The sequence below is a fragment of the Lagenorhynchus albirostris genome, chromosome 10 (genome assembly GCF_949774975.1).
Source record: "Lagenorhynchus albirostris chromosome 10, mLagAlb1.1, whole genome shotgun sequence".
Lineage (NCBI taxonomy): Eukaryota > Metazoa > Chordata > Mammalia > Artiodactyla > Delphinidae > Lagenorhynchus > Lagenorhynchus albirostris.
The window spans coordinates 28,913,376-28,931,212 of record NC_083104.1 but is presented as its reverse complement, the minus strand read 5'-3'; the positions used below and the strand labels follow the sequence as shown (position 1 = coordinate 28,931,212).

At 38.0% G+C, this 17,837-nt stretch overlaps 1 protein-coding gene across 18 annotated transcripts in view; it reads right to left on the bottom strand.

The window, feature by feature from the left end:
• FHIT (fragile histidine triad diadenosine triphosphatase) overlaps positions 1–17,837 on the bottom strand; it is a 1,440,192-nt gene that overhangs the window by 1,014,784 nt on the left and 407,571 nt on the right. For 16 of the 18 annotated variants that reach the window (XM_060163986.1, XM_060163991.1, XM_060163995.1 and 13 more), the window contains one exon: positions 9,027–9,118. The exons of 1 other annotated variant lie outside the window; for it this stretch is intronic. In XM_060163986.1, coding sequence (XP_060019969.1) covers positions 9,027–9,074 — 48 coding nt within the window. In that variant the 5' untranslated portion in view covers positions 9,075–9,118. The remainder of the gene's footprint in view (positions 1–9,026; positions 9,119–17,837) is intronic. One more of the 18 variants, XM_060163999.1, reaches the window with a different exon arrangement.

Genomic DNA, 17,837 nt, shown 5'->3' with positions numbered 1-17,837 from the left:
AAATACCTCTCTCCATTTTTAATCCAAAGCTTCTAGTCAGTTGACCCAGAAACTCCCCACACCTCTACCATGACTTACCAGTTTGTCTAAAATAATAAAGAGGAAAATGAGAGGCTATTAGCTCCACTTCCATTCTCCAGTCCATCACCATTCTAAATTATTAATCAGTTGAAGTATTGCCAAGAAATATTCAGGCCCCTTTCCAAAAGTATAAAGTAGTCATTTTTCAAGTGAACAATTAACCAGTTTATTCATCTAGAAGTCACAGAATTTATAGAAAAGCTGACTCTTTCCCTTTTTTTTTCCCTTTTGGACGCTGCAGGATGTAAGAGAGATATAGATGAAACTCAAATATAGCTTCCTTTCCTTCACTCATTTATTGACTTGGCGTTAGAGAATCCAAGTTTACAAAAGGTGTTTTAAAATATTTCCTGACCATAAGCATCTGTAACACTGTCCCAGTAGTATGACGCTCCTGACTAATCATTGCTGGCAAGGACAAAGTGATCAATTGTCACCACCCTTTCTTCTCCATGATTGATTTGGTAAAGTACAGCCATAACTCATGATTTCATGGAGTTTATATTCTGGGGAAGGAGACAGTCAAAAAAGAAGGTAAACCAAAAAATAAATAAAACAGCAGTGGTAACTTTTACAAAAGAAACAAAAAGGGGCTAAGAAAAGGAGAAGATGTACCTTAAGTAAGATGTTAGTAGTGGGACTCGTAATCGATGGATCAGAAGAATTCTGAAACTGGGGACCTAGTATGTAATCAAATCCAAGGTATGAAAGTGGCATGGGGAATTTTAAAAAGACATTTAGTTCTAGTTACCAACTGACCTCAGAGACTCCAAATTTCTAGGGTATCTACTTCTCTTTTATTTTAGTCACGTGTTGTTTCACTACTATTATCACAATTTCTTAGGGGTAATTTTCTGAGCAAAAGATATAGTGTACAACTGGCGTTGTAAGCCTCATCTGATGCTCATTAACTATCCCAACTTTTATGTAAGTGATGTACGTTTAAAGGCAGTGTGGTATGTAGCTTAAAATTTTTTTTTTCTTTTATCTTTTTTGGCTTTTTTTTCCCCCCCTAGAGGGAAGGTGAGCAACAATATTTAGTTTCAACTATATCTTTAGAAGGTTGCTTAGGCATATTTTGATAGCCTTGTCAATGAGAGTGGAGTTCTGCACAATTAAATATCCTTTAATTTTTAAGTATATACTCTGGGGTACACGACCTTCCTAGGTCCTAGGCACCTTTTCTTTGGGAGGCTCAATACAATATTATATATGATACATTACAATAAAGAAGTGTTCGATGAAAAATTTTTGAGAAGATTTTTGTATTTTTCCATTTAAAATTATTTGGTTACATACAATTTGGTTTATTAAATTTTAAAATTGGCTAAAATTTCTCAACAATCATCATGCAATTCAGACACTCTTAAGAAGTGAGAAAAGCAAACTCATAAAATGTCTCTAAACATAGACTCTTTATAATTACTAAATTTAGTAATTAATAGCAATAGCACAATGTTCTATTTTGTTGACATTTTATTAAATATCTAATTGATCTGACTCTGCAATTTCTACATACTTCAAGTCCAAAATCATTTTCTTTTCCTTTTAGTTCTCAATATTTTTCTAAGCCCTTGAAAAATGCATTGGCCCTAGTCGTGAGGCCCAGGTGTCTAAAGGTTAAAGAAGCTACAAAGTGTGTGTGCATCCCAGGGTCTCATAATAGTGGTGGTGATGCTGTGGGGGGTTATCCCCCCAAAAAACTAATGCCATTATAACCATGCATGATCCCAGGTAGCCTAAATGAATGTACCAAAAATCCCTTTTTTAAAAAAAAAAAAAGCCTGCCCTGATTTTACTGTGATTTATGCACTTTCCTCTGAAGTTCCACTCAGCTTCACTTATAAAGATCATCTTGCTTCTCTAGCAAATTCTCATACCTTAGGGCATAAGAATCACCTAGAGTTCTGGTTAAAAATGGAGACTCCTGGGTCCTGTCTCCAAAGAATCTCATTTATAGATCTAAGTGGAGCTCAGAAATCAGAGTTTTTAACCTTCTGAAACCCTGAAGTGTTTATTGGTTGCTAAGTCGTTGGTTGATGCCTTGTGGTTGATGATAAGAGCTGCTGAATCAGTTGAATTGAAATGCTGGACGAGTCAAGTGAATTTAGGCCAGGCTCTGTCAACCCTGGCTCATATTAGAATAACCTGGAGAGCTTTTAAAAACAGTTACCCCCAAGGATTCTGATTTATTTGATCTGGGGTGCAGCTTGGGCACTGGTATTTTTTAGAGCTACCATGCAAACAAATCAAACAGCCTAATTATCATAGGCCATGATAGCCTAAGGGTATCAGCTCTCATACAGGATTAACTCACCCATTGAGGTGATGCTAAAGCCTAAACCTCCTAAAATGAAAACACAGCAGCAGAGATTTAGCAAAACTAAAACCCATCCAGATCTCTTATTCCTAGTTTGTTTCAGCCTCAACACACCGAAGTCGGCCTTAGAGCTACAGCACAAAAAGGTGAGCCCTTTACTTTGGTTTTCATCTCCTGACAGAATGATTTAGTAGCTCTATTATAAAAGCAACTGCATTATCATTACAGTGTTTGAATTATAAACGAAACCAAAAAGATGCAGAAGGAACAGTCCTTTAATCAAAACTGTAAAATAGAACAATTTCTGGCTGCACTTAAAAGCAAACTCCAAAATATTAAGAGTAAACTCTCCAGCCCTTTGATTCCTGCCTCTTTCCTGTAAGAGCAACACTACACATTTTTTCAATTAAGCAGTTTGACAACCTGAAGAAACTTACAGTGCATAATTTAATGAGCATATACTGTATGCATGGTAATCGGCAGGCTGACAGTTTGCTCATTTCAAACTGACAAGAGAGCACTACACGTTAGTAAAAAGGTTTTTTGGGGGTGGGTCTCTTTTCATTAAGCAAGCTTTACGGTTAAAGAACGCTCTAACCGTATTGGCAAAGCTGTCACTAGTGGTCCCAGGGTGAGCTTACTCTCTGTCACTCTCCAAGTCCTCAAGTCTTGACCAAGAAATTATTTTTTAAAAAACAAAACACAAACACAAAATATAGACATTTTGATGCTCTCAGGGGTATGCGGAGCCTTCTGAGTCATGACTCTGTCTGTGATTTCACATAACACAAATTCTAACCCAGTGTGTGCTGGTTCTTCACAATGACAGCTTTATAAACTGGAATACTTCTTGGAAATAATACCAATATTGTTAAACTCGTCCATATTTTAGAAGCAGTGTAATGTAGCAGAAAAACCATGGGCTTTGGTGACGTAGAGATAGGGGTTCAAGTTTTGACTAAAACCTTTATACGTGGCCGTAGTGAAGTGACATCACTTCTCTGGGGCTCAGCTGCCTAACTTATGAAACACAGACAGTGACATCTACTTTGTATCGAGAAGACTGTAAAAATGCTTCATGGTTACTCACAATATAGGGGCACTTAAATAAATAGTAACTAGATGACCCATAGAAGGTCAGACTTTGGAGTTTTAACTAAGTTAGCTACAGTCAGACTCCTTAGATTTCTACCATGAACCTTTACTGGAGTTATATAAAGACAACAGAAAACTAACATTTATGTACCAGTGTGGTCTCAATCATTCCTACCAAGATTCTGAAAGGTAGATGTTATTATCCCATTTTTATGAAATCTCAAATACAGGAAGGGATCTTCAAGATCACATGAGAAATTTCTGACATGTTTTAACATTTCTGATCATAAGAATATGCAACTTCCTGTGTTTCCCTCTTTGCTCTGCCTGCCAGAAAACCCGAGTGAATTTATGTGCTTAGTATATATTCACAACCCTGTTAGCAACAGTGACTGGTGGACTTCTTTTCTGATTTTCTATGTATATTTTATTAATCTTATTTTAAATTGGTTATAAACCATCACAAATGAGGTACTATTTCTCAGCTAGCTAATACAGAAGCTAGTAATAACTAGGATTTGTGTCACGTGATTCCAGGCTAGGGACCCTCACATATATTTGACATACAGATATCCACACTCTCCAACTATGCTTTTTTTCACTTGTGTTGAGCTTTGATTCCACAATTTTACAAAATGGTTGTTAGCCTAAAGTGATGAGTCACCTGTGTCTCTTGACGCAAAATTGAGAGAGTCCTCAAAAAATTCTAGACTCAAAGATACTTAAAGTAATCTCATTGGAATTTTGTCAGGTATATACACGAATTTATAATTCTTATCTTAATGTAATAACCCATTTATTATTATCAAACACTAACTCTGGTAATACCTTTTGTCTTAAAGTTTAATTTCTCTGATATTAATATAGGCACTCTAGACTTCTTATGCTATTTCCATGGTGTATCTTTTTCCACCAATTTACTTTAAACTTAACTGTATCTTTATATTTAAAGTTTATCTTTTAACAGAAAATAGTTGTTTTTTTAATCCATCCTGATAAACTCTGATTTTTAATTAAAGTATCTAGTCCATTAACATTTAATATAATTAAATATGATTAGCATGATATGTTTGCATTTAGAGCTACAATTTCATTGTTTGCTTTCTGTTTGCCCCCTCTGTTTCTTGTTCTCTGTTTGTTCTTTCCTGCATTCTTTTGGGATCATTTTAAAGGTGTTTAGGATTCTACTTTAATTTATCTACTGGATTTTTAGTGATAGCTCTAAGCAGTAAAATATACATTCTTGACCTTTCACAGTCTACTGAGAGTTCACTTCATACCACCTCATATAAAATCGAAAACCATGCAACTGTATAAGTCCATTTACTATGCACCCCCCTCATTATTTATGCTATAATTGTCTTATGTATGACATCTACACACAGCACATTATAAGCACCACAGGGCAGTGTTATGATTTGGCTTTAAAAAGTTCTGTGTATTTTAAAGACACTGAGATGAAAAAAATACTCTTTTATATTTACAATCTCTGACATTCTTCATTCCTTCCTGAAGATTTAAGATTCCATCTGGTGTTATCTCACTTCAGCCTGAATAACTTCCTTTAGCATTTCTTGTGATGTAGGTCTGCTGGCAATGAAGTCTCTTAGTTTACTTTTATCTGAAAATGTCTTTAATTAGCCTTCATTCTCAAAGGATATTTTCACTATATATAGATTTCTGGGTTAACAGGGGTTTTTTTCCTCTCTTCAAAAATATCATTTTAGTTTTTCTAGACTCTGTAGTTTCTGATGAGAAGGTAGTGCTAATTTAAAGCACTGTTTCCTGGAAGGTAACCTGCCATTTTTCTCTGGCTATTATCAAAATTTTCTCCTTATTGTTGGTGTCCAGCGGTCTGAATACGATGTGCACAGGCATAGTTTTCTTCAAATTTATCCTGTTTGAGGTTCACTGACTTTCTTGATCTGCAAATGTATGTGTTTCATCAAATTTTTTAAAATTTGGCCATTATTTCTTCAAATATTTTTCTGTCCCATTCTCTTTCTTCTCTCCTTCTGAGACTCCAATTACTTGTATGTTAGACATTTTTACTTATGTCACACAGGCCCCTGAGGCTCTTTTCATTTTCTTCTGTTCAGTTTTTTAAATCTTTTTTCTTTCTGTTCTTCAGAAAGAAAATTTCTACTGCTCTATCTTTAGGTTCACTGACACCTTCTTCTGTTACTTCCAATGGATGTGAGCTCACTCAGTGAATTTTTATTTCAAATATTGTATTTTTCAGTTCTGGAATTGCCATTTGGTTCTTTTCTGTAGTTTCTACTTACTACGTTTTTACTCATTATGAGTGTATCTTTCTGTCTTCATTGAGTATGGTTATAATAGCTGCTTTAAAATCTTGGCTAATTTCCACCTTTGGGTCATCTTGGAATTAGTCTCAGACTAATGCCTTTTCTCTTCAGAAGGGGTCGCATTTTCTTGGTTCTTCATATGTTATTTAACTCAGGGTTGTATCATGGGAATGTATGAATGTGAATATTATGGAGTAAAGACTCTAAAATCTGTTAGACTTCTTTGAAGAGCACTGATTTATTTGTTTTAGCAGGCAATTAATTCGGTTATACACAAATTGAAAACTATCTCTTGGGTGGCAGCTCAAATCTCAATTCAGTTCTTTCATCTTTAGCTGTGCTACTTTATATCTGCTCCACGTGTTCGTGGTTCAGGGGTCAGTCAAAACTTTGGGTACTATATATACATTGAATTGGGAGCCTCCCCTGTCTTCCTCTCTCCTTTCCAGAATTCTAGCTTCATTTTCCAGTGGCTGTGGTTGCCCTGAACCCTGTTCATCAAACCAAAAAGAATGTGGTTTATCTACTGGAATTAGTCACCCCAAGTGACATTAATTAACCTCAACATGTCCTCAGTCGAAAAGCTGTAAAATGGGGAACTCACTCTGCACTGGTCCCTGCTTCCAAGTGTTGAATCTCAATTCCCTTTCAGAATCTACCTGCTTATTTTCACTCTCTAGGGCTTTCAGGTACTATTTCCCCCATACTTTATAGTTGCTATCTGTGAAAATGCCAGGTTCAGTAGAGTTCACTTAGCCATCCTAGAAATGGAAACAAGTAAAAACATACAGGAAATATTCCTTTGCATTTAGCAGTTTCTCTCCTCAAAATACTTAACCTCCATTCATTACTTCACCTAGTGATACTGGGTTTTGGTTTTAACTAGAAACGTAAGTCACACTCAGAGCTTCCTTGATCATCCTGCCAAATACATGAGAAGACTTGGAATGAAAGTACAGCATAAAGTCAAATGATAAAATATAAAACATCAATCAGATCTGACTCTTACACTGGCAGCATGTAATCTCAAAGCAATGAGGCTTGTACAGGATCATGACTACCAAAGATTATCTACATGGTACTTTGCCATGTTATTTATTTTACCTTAGTTTTTTGGTCTCAGATATCTCTATATCTTGCCTCATTGAAAACTGCAATAGGTAATATCCTAAGAGAAACAGAATATTTAAAATGATATCCTTAAACACCAATACAGAATTCTTAAGTACACATTTCCTGCTGATAATAGTTCTTATCATTTTTTGAGAGTTTCTGCACACCAGGTATCTTGCTAATCGTTTTATAAAAATTGTCATTTAATCCTTTACAACCATTCTATGAGGTAGTTCCTATAATTAGCCTCATATTACAGAGGAAGACACCACAGCTCAGAGAGGTTAAGTGAGTTAACTGAGATCACACAGCAAATAGCAGAAATCTGAGTCAGTCTTTTTTTTTTTTTTTTTTTTTGCTGTACGCGGGCCTCTCACTGTTGTGGCCTCCCCCATTGCGGAGCACAGGCTCCGGACGTGCAGGCTCAGCGGCCATGGCTCACGGGCCCAGCCGCTCCGCAGCATGTGGGATCTTCCCAGACCGGGGCACGAACCCATGTCCCCTGCATCGGCAGGCGGACTCTCAACCACTGTGCCACCAGGGAAGCCCTGAGTCAGTCTTTTTAAAGAAAAGAAACAGCAAAGTGTGGGACTTTGGAATCAACAAGCACATGCCTTTTACTATGAGGAGAGAAAAGAGAAGTGTTTCTAAGCAAAGAGAAATAAGTGGAGATCTTAAAACTCAAAGTTATAGCCTATAATTCCTCCTTCTGCTAATTATTAATATTAAAATGCCCCTCTTTCAGATATATATATTTCATATTGACACCTTTCATGTTAAAAAGAGTCTTGCTTCAGGGCTCAAAAACACTAAACAGAAGCATAACATAAGGATCGAACAATTCCATGCAAAGCTCATAGTAAAGAAACACGTAACACCAGGGTTCCATTTCAGCTCATTTCATTTACTGTCCTTAAACCTTCTGCATCTTCCAGAAAAACACTCTAGACGGGAAGGTGATTCACCAGAAAGAAATCAGGCACATTAAGAAGTGAAGATGCCTGACTCATCCCTCCATAATCTGCATTTGGTGAGTATTTCTAGAAAATATAGCAATGTGTCACAGTCCTACAAATGTGAGGGGCAGTCTTTTGCATAAATCCATGAGTTTCAAGCAACTATGGAATGAGAGAGAATAGAAAACAGGGCCAAGAGTAAGTAAGCAGACAATGTAAAGTGGAAACAGGAGACTGGGTCTTGACTGAAAGCATACAAAATCTTTGTGTTCTGACACATGGGGCTATTCAATATTTGTATTTATTACACATGCTAAATTGTCTGTTGAGACCTCGGAATGGGAGATACTATGAGGGAAGTACAGATGAGAAGGGGTGAGAGAAAAGGAGAGGGGTATACACAAATGAGTTCTAGGGAGGGATTAAATGAACACTGTCCACTGACATCATCAAAACTGGGGAAGTTTTGCCACATTAGCACATTCCCTTCTTTTATTGCTATTTTTTTAATGTATATTAAACTTATCCAGTTAAATCATCCAAAGACACACAAAGAAGAGTAATTATTTTGCCCTATCCTCAGGCCTTGTTATAAGATTTATTCTTCACTGTCCCAGCGAATGCCACTAGGATTTCCTCTGACCAAGAACAATCCCTTTCTATTTCAGGAGGTACGTTTCATATCAGTGTGTCCTCCTGCTACTACTAACGTCATTTCATCTCCACGATCATTCTGAAAACCATGCAAAGCGTAACAACTTGTCTTTGCAACTGCTTAACCTTACTTTTTATACATAAAAATTATTAAATATGTGTAACTGTCTGGTGGAAGGGAGAATAATATAATAGCATGTCAATCAGGTAACGGTAAAGCTACATTTCATGAAAGGGAAGGTAATGCTTTCTCCAGAAAGTGAAGTTATCACTCCTTTATTTAACTGACATAATATTTATACCCCAAGTTTTAAATGGCAGCTACAAATAGAAGTCAGGAGAGGGTAAATTCTCCAAGAAAATTGAGCCCCCAAATGATACCATTTTAAGAGTTCTATTTTATATGTACATAGAAATCTTCCTACTATTATAAGGATACCCGTAGTAGGTCAGTTATACCTAACTCTACGAAAAATTTTTAAATTAAGTAAACTCTACCTTTCTGAATACTGTTACCTCCTCAGAGCGCTCAACAGCAGGGTGCATGGAGTTTTACAGAGGGTCTTGGCAAGCAGGCAGTCCTGGGATACCTACACCATAAACAAGAAATTCAGATGATCATTTCCGCAGTGATCTAGATGGCTTATAGTACAACTTCATTAGGGACATTCACCGTGAAAACTGAGCTAGCATGACAGCATTGGTACTGTTAAAAGGGTAGAATAAAGGCACATGTGCAAATTCTAAGTATTGTCATTACTCTGCACAAGAGAGATCACGATTCAAGAGTGGCTTAAGTGACTCCTACAAGATCACATAAAGTAAGGAGCAGAATGGTGCTTTGACATTCCATCTTCCCATTTCTAGTCCTGGGCTGTTCTGGCTGCATTATTATTTGCCCTTCCTCAGAGCCAGCCAGTCATGGAACAGGGGTTTTCCATTTTGCATAAAGATGAGGCCAACCCAGAAGTCGGTAGGAAGAGTACTTCTCTGGTTTTGTGGCGGCCTATACCGAAGCATCTGTCTGAAAGGTATTTTATGGGTCAATCTACTTCCTTTCCTTTGAAACCTTGGTGTCCATGAGAATCTGAGGGAAACTGACAGTGGAAGGAACAAGGGTTTTTGGTCCTACTGACCTGAGTTTGAATTCTAGTAATACATTTACCATCTCTGTGTCTTATACAGCTGCTGAACTTCACTGAGCCTCACTTTTCACTTCTGTCAAATGGGCATAATAATATATGAAGGGTATATCTATCGAGAGAGTAATTTTTTTTAATTTATTTATTTATTTTTCGCTGTGTTGGGTCTTCATTGCTGCACACTGGTTTTCTCTAGCTGTGGACAGCAGGGGCTACGCTTCATTGCAATGCACAGGCTTCTCATTATGGTGGCTTCTCTTATTGTGGAGCATGGGCTCTAGGGCACCCGGGCTTCAGCAGATGTGGCGCATGGGCTCCGTAGTTGTGGCTTGCAGGCTCTAGAGCGCAGGCTCAGTAGCTGTGGCGCATGGGCTTAGTTGTTCCCCAGCACATGGGATCTTCCCAGACCAGGGCTCGAACCCATGTCCCCAGCATTAGTAGGCAGATCCTTAACCACTGCGCCACCAGGGAAGCCCCGAGAGAGTAATTTTTTTAAATGAGGATAAAACATCAGATAGCACAGGGGACAGGGAGAAGTGGGCAGTCATCTGCTGCATATTTTGAAAGAGGATCCGAAAGGATCGGCAATGGACTGAGGGGAGAAAGATAACGCCTAATTCCTTGATAATACGTAGAATTAAATTAGAAACCGTAACAATTTAACTTACTTATCATCAGAAGCAGTAATCTTCTCAAATGCCAGACCAGACTAAGATAGTGGCAACGTATGTAACAGAGAATAAGTAACCAGAATGTATAAGGAACTCCAAAAATCAAGAACAAAGATGAACAAACATATAGAAAAAAATGGTTGTTCAAAGAAGAAATCTCAATGGACAAAGAAAGTAAAAAAAAGAAGCTCAGACTCACTAGAGGAAAACACATATTAAAATAATGGAATTCCATTTTTCTTTTACTAGAATAGTAAACATGGAGAAGACAGACAAAATTCAGTGTTGTCCAAGAGGTATAAAAAAATAGCATAATATTCTAGCTTACTTCTGGCTGAATCATGAATTGGTATCATCCTGGTGAGCAATTTTGTTATATTTATCAAAAGTAATACTACATATATCCTACAGCTTACTGATTCTCATTGCAGGGTATACTGGGCTCAAGCAATATGGACACAAGGAGACATATACTAAAAAGATTATTGCAGTGTTTTTTTGTTTTTGTATAGCAAAACTTGGAAATGACCTAAAAGTTACATTGGAAAGGGAATAGGCAAATAAAATGTGCTATATTTACAGGATGGAATATTATGCAGCTGTTAAAATCAACTGATTTTATAGGCATCAATACAGATAAATTTCATAAATACTGTTACATTAAAAAAGCAACAAGAAGGAAAGATTTAAACATAAAATATTTAAACAAAATAGTATATATTGGTTGTTGGTATATATATGTGTGTACATAAAAATATAAACAATAGACTAGTTAAATATTACATCCTAAATTTATGGTAGGGAATTTCCAGCAGGAGGTACAGGCAGCTGAGAGTGAAGGGTGGAAGGAAAACAGGATACGGTAGTTAAAAGAGAATTTAGTTTCATCAATAATTTCTTTAAAAAGAAACAAACACACAAACCAGAAGTAAATCTGACTAGACATAAACAGATGCTCCTTTTTAGATAGTAGAAATACAGATGCTTATTATACTACCTTTTGTGCTTGTCTGTATCTTTAAATTTTTCTCAAAATAAAGGAAGTAAGAAAAAAGGGAGGGAGGATAGAAGGGAGGGAGAGAGGGAGTGAGGGAGGGAGGGAGGAAAGGAGGAAGTAAGTTAGCTCATCATCAGTTCTGGTGTGCACTTAAACTGGTCACAGATGGTTGGTTTCTTTAAGGATGGATCTCAAAACTGTTTTCATAATCAGTGAGAAGGATAGCGATTCCTCCCAGGTTGGCTCAGCTTGGAGGACTGAGTTTAAGTTCAGCCAGCAGAGGGAACCATCTGTCATCTGGAAAGACACTCAGCCCTCATCCAGGAGAACCCTTTCAGCACACACCAGTGCCTCTGGAACCAAGGGGAAGAGGGAACATGCACTTACAGACAAAGTAAACTGAGAGCACACCACGGACATCTTTTCAACCTTTCTAAAAGGTTCGTTATAATTTTACAGAATCAAGGGAACAATACACTTGATTAGTTCTTCAGCTGACTTAACAATTTTGCGTTTTCTGTTTCTCTCCTTGAAGCAAGTTTGCCATTAACCTTAAATGTTCTAGGGCTTGAGATTAGATTCTTCCCCCTCCAAAAGAGAATTTTTGCTTTAAAATAAAAGTTAGCTTTAAGATAATTCATTTTTGCCAGTAATACCAAAAGACGCTTGTTGAGGTGAGGAGGTCATTCTTTAAGGAGGCTAGAATTGTAAAGAATGTTCCGTCTCTTCCTGGAGGGAGAATCTGTGGAGGAAAAAAGCTTGCAGGAAAGTTCAGTAATCATGAAGTAAAAGCCCCAAAAGACTTCCTCCTGGGCCAATACTGTGTTTAAAAATGCCTTATCTGTACACTTCCTTGAGAGACCTTAAGGCCTTGAAGAAGCAGTTAGTTAAACCCTTAAAGGAAAATCTGGCAATCCCCCTATCTTTACATAATGCAGCCAGGAGGCAAAGGGCACCAATTCAAGGCCGGATATGCCTCAAGTGCTTCGCCCCATCACAGCCCTGATATTTAAATTTCATCCTTTTATGTGTGTCATCCTACAGATGGGATTTGGGTTGGTTTCTAACAATAAAACAAACAAGGTAGAAAGGGAATGTTATGAATAAGTTACCAATGTAAATGTGCTATTTTGTGCCTTTGAATTTGGATGATGATAAACATGATTCTGCATATGGAAATTAGACTTTTCAGAACTGCTACACAGAATCATTTAATTTGTCTGAGTAAGTACTTAGAATAACGTGGCTGCTCTGCACTGCAAAAAACATTGGACTTTCAAATGAACAATGAAATATGTGATAACTCCTTATAAATGGAACTGCAGCAAAGGACATTCAGTAGCAGATCCTTTTGAGATACTAAAACAAAATAAGTTGGATTTAACATGAGACCTGAAGGGTGAGAAGGAGGTAAAGAAGGGCTAGAGGATGGCCTTCTGGGGAGAGAGAACACAACATTCAAAGGCAGAGTATATAGTGTCTTCATTGTTATTGAAAGTCGGTGCAAATTGTCCATTGAATAGACCATTTTAATTGAACAACTATGTATCCAATACCTACTATGCACCAGGCACTGTGCTGAGCCCTGGGACATAACAGTAAGCAAGACAGATATGAATCCATGCCCTCAATCTTTCCTCCCGATACTTATTCCTGTTTGAAAACTGCACTGAAGTCAACATTCGCTTTGTAAACCAGTAAATTCCACCTTCAGTTTTGATCCCAAAGAGAGTCTACTAGCATGGAAAAACTGTAATGCTTTCTCTGGTGACGAAGAAGGCTACATAAGCTAGTAATTCCCATTCTGCCTTAGGGATCAGGAAACCTACAACCAAATTTAGTTCTCTCACTCCATGGACCTACCAACTTATACTAGTAAAGATGGTCACATTTCTGTCTTATGCTTGTTTTAGTACTTGCACACTACCTTTGATTCAGTAAACAGCCTCAAATTCTTTGGGAAGTTGGTAAAAGAGGGGGAGGAAGGGAAAGTAAAAGAGGAAAATAAGGGAGTTTCTTGAGGTCCAAAGTGCCTTTTGCAGTTTTCACAGCACCTTACACAGATGCTGAATGGAAAGCACTTAATAACTTTGCATTGATGAATGGATCAATGACGAATACAAAGCTTTCCTGGCTCAACTTGGGTTCCATTATGGGGGATGGGAGGAAGTGAAACTTACTTCTCTCTAATCTCCAGTTTGAAAGGGAAAGCTCAAAACAGTAGCTGAAAAGTTTAGCATGATTGTCACTGTGAAGCAGCTCAATAACCAAACGGATGAGCCATGGTGACCACGAGAAGAGAGGGGTCAGAGAATTTAAAGGTATCCTTAGAGATTTATTTCAGGCAATGAGGTCCTTGTAATATAGAACATTACTCTCTCCTACTCTAGTGCTAGTCAAAACAAGAGAAATGTCATAGTTTAAACTGATGTCGAAGTAACAGGGAAAAATGTTAAGGTTCTTTATGACAAAATGGAAATATATTTGCAATTCTATTTCCTGATGTTCTCTCACTTATGTTGGGGAAAAAAACTGTTAGTCCTTTTGCTTTAAAACTCCCCATTGGCAAAATTAAACTATAATCTATCTGGTTAACTCCAGGAAGAGGAGGAATAAATTTAAAAGAAGTTTAGAAGACACCCACTTTATCAATATCAGAGCACTGTGGAGTTCAGTCTTTTTCATAGCTAAATCCATCCCATTCACACAAGAAAACAACAAATGTTGCATTCAAGGAGGTATTAAAACATCTCATCCCTGTTGTTAGCTCAACATATTAATGAGACTTTCTGAATTAATCTCTGATCACAAACTGTCTGTTGATGTGATATAACTGCAGTAAATAGTGTACAGCTTGCTTCAAGTAGCTAGCTAAGACCAGTTTCACGATGCTTCAGTTCTTTGACAGGTAGAAAATTAAATCATTTCTGTATTCACCTAAGATTAAATCATTTCTGTATGCTCCTAAAACTGAATCATTTCTATATTCCTCAGAAACTCTTCAATACTAACAAGTACATCACTTCCCCAACTAGTTGATAAACTGAAAAGAAAATATTATTATGGGATGGTACTTGAGGAAATAGTTAAAAGGGGAAACTCAGAAAACAAGATTGTGAAGATGTATGATGAGGAGATTCTCAAAACGGCAAGGTGAGGGAAAGAAGGAGTTGTAGCTGAATAATGTATGTTTTTAAAAGTTAAGCTATTCCTTAAAGCAATTACCAAAACGTGAGAGTTCCTTTCATGGTTCTCAACCTTATACTCTGAAAGGGAACTTCTTATAATGCAAGACTAAGACAGCCAATTACTTCAGCACCAAGCTACATCCTAAATCTCTGGACTTGGCAGTTCAAAAAAACTCTTGGAAAGTGTTCTTATAAAATCTTCACTAACAGCTCTGACTTTATAAACGTAGATTCTAAAAGGATGAATGAAAACTAACCAATTAGATAGCAAAGTAGAGAAGAGAGAGCACTGAATAAAAGACCTACCAGAGTTTCAGTTATACGTCCATGACTAACTAGCTCTGAGACTTAGATCATATTTATAATAAAAATCATAATCATGAGAAATTAATAATCACACAGCACATAGTGTGCCAAGAGCTTCCCATACATTATCTAATGTAATCCTTATTACAACCTGAGAAACTTTCATGGAGTTGAGTAGCTTGTCCAAGACCACCCAGCTGCTTTGAGTGGTGGGATCAGGATTCGAACACAAGCCTCTCCAACCCCAGAGCCCAGCCTTTAACGATCCATTCTGCAGACAAGTTCAGTAACTGTCTAAGATGATATAAAAGGCTTCTATCAGCAATGAGGTACTAAAATTTATGAGGCAAGATAGGATAATGGAAAAAGCTCAGGTTTTGAAGTGACTTGTGGCCCAGGAGAGCAGCTTCTCTCTAAGCCTTGGATTCTCAGATAACACTACTTACTTTACAGGCTGTCCTAAGAGACAATACTAGAGCCACTAGCCCACAGTAATAATAATGATAGCTAACATTAACACAATGTTTACTATGTGTCAGGGACTAAGCCTTTTTCACACAGTAAATCATGCAGTCGCAATGACTTAAAGAATACTATTATTTTTATTCCTGTTTTATAGATGTGGAAACAGAGGCAAAGACAGTTACCAGACCTAAATCACAGTTACTAAACTGCAGATCTGGGATTCCAATCCAGACAGAATGACTCACTCAACGAATCATACATATTGCATATTGGACACATACTGATACATGAAGGACCTCTGCTGTTTCCCAAAATCTGTGTTAATCTCACCCAGAGTTCAAGATAAATTCAGAAGAAAACAATCCACATGGACATCCAGATGGTCTGCCTATTTCTGGCAGTCAGCCAATTATACTTAAAAAAGAAAAGAAAACAAAACAAAAAACCCCTTGACTTCAATAGGAACTAGCTAGAGAGTGACACATCACATGTATCATAGATATGTATACACATATATGGCTAAGCTTTTCTTTGTTCTGTTTCCGGGCTGATTGTTCCCTTCATGTTGATATCCTGTTGCTTTCGTTTTACTTATAAAACCACCAAAGCTCCATAAAAGTTACTTTTCTGCTTTCAACCTGGGAGAAATTCAGTCTCTTAATCTTCTAAAACATTACTTTAATAACATATTTTATTTAACCTAGTATATACAAATATTATTTCAACATGTAAGTAATAAAAATTAACAAGATATTTTACATGTTTTATATGAGGTACAATATTCAAAAATCTTAATAGGTTTTACATGTACAGCCCATCTCAAGTCAGACAAGCTATGTTTCAATGTTCAGTAGCCGCAGGTTGCTAGTGGCTACCTACCATAGTGGACAACACAGGCCTAGAGTGACTGGCTTCCTGGCTCATATTTCTAGGTCTCTTTTCTTGGGCTGGTCAAAGTCCCCAGAAAAGTGTCTTTCAATCTCGTGCCTAGCTGCCATTGTTCTGGGATTTAAGTGTGGGAAAGAGTGGAAGCCCTATTATGCAGACTTTCACTTAATCCCCCTGTTTTCATCACCATAGCTCTGTCCTCAGCTATGCCCAGTGACCCCAGTCACAGATCCTGTGCTTCACCCCCCTCCAGCCTTCATTCTGGGGAGTGGAGGAAGGGTGAGAGGGACAGCTCCCAGGCTATGTAGGTTAGGCAACGACTCTGGTGATCTAATATTATTTACTGTTTTTTCAACATTCTTTTCGTATTCCTTTACTCTCACTTTCATAGATTTATAATGCCACTAATTCCTTAGATTTCACCTTTTTTCCCTTCTAAATCAGTCTCTGGCCCTTTAAGGCAGCTTCTACAATTACACTGTTATCTTCCCAATTCTTTTTGTTCACGTGTCCCCCCTTTTTAATTAAACTTCTTATTTTGAGATAATGTTGTTAGAAAAAAATACAGAGAGATTCCATGTACCCTTTACCCAATTTCTCCCAATGGTAACATCTTACAAGTCTACAGTACAATAGCACAAGCAGAATACTGACTTTGATACACTCAAGATACAGAATATTTTCATCACCATAGAGATCCGCCTACCGCCCTTCTATAGCCACACCCATCACCCTCCCACCTCACACTACCTTAACCCTTGACAACCACAAATCTGTTCTTCATTTATATAATTATGTCACTTTAAGAACACTATATAGGGCTTTCCTAGTGGTGCAGTGGTTAAGAATCTGCCTGCCAATGCAGCGGACACGGGTTTGAGGACCGGTCCGGGAAGATCCCACATGCTACGGAGCAATGAAGCCCGTGCACCACAACTACTGAGCCTGTGCTCTGAAGCCCGTGAGCCACAACTACTGAGCCCACATGCCACAATTACTGAAACCCGTGTGACCTAGAGCCCATGCTCCGCAACAAGAGAAGCCACCACAATGAGAAGCCCGCACACCGCAACATAGAGCAGTCCTCGCTTGCCACAACTAGAGAAACTCCACGTGCATCAGTGAAGACCCAACACAGACAAAAATAAATCTTTAAAAAAAGGAAGAAGGGCTTCCCTGGTGGTGCAGTGGTTGGGAGTCCGCCTGCTGATGCAGGGCGTGCGGTCTGGGGGGTTCTCACATGCCGCGGAGCGGCTGGGCCCGCGGGCCGTGGCCACTGGGCCTGCGCGTCCGGAGCCTGTGCTCCGCGGTGGGAGAGTCCACGGCATTGAGAGGCCCGCGTACCGCAAAAAAAAAAAAGAAGAAAAAAAAAGAATGCTATATAAATGGAATCATACAGTATGTAATCTTTGGGAACTGCCTTTTTTCTCCCATAGCCTAAATCTCTGAAGGTTCAGTCAAGTAGTTAGTTCCACGTTATCAATAGCTCATTGCTGAGTAGTGCTCTGTGGTTTGGATATACTACTGTTTCTTTAACCATTCACCCAGTACAGGTCATCTGTGTTGCTTCCAGTTTTTGGCTACTACAAATAAATCTACTATGAACATTCGTGCACAGGTTTTATGAGAACATAAATCTTCATTCCCTCAGG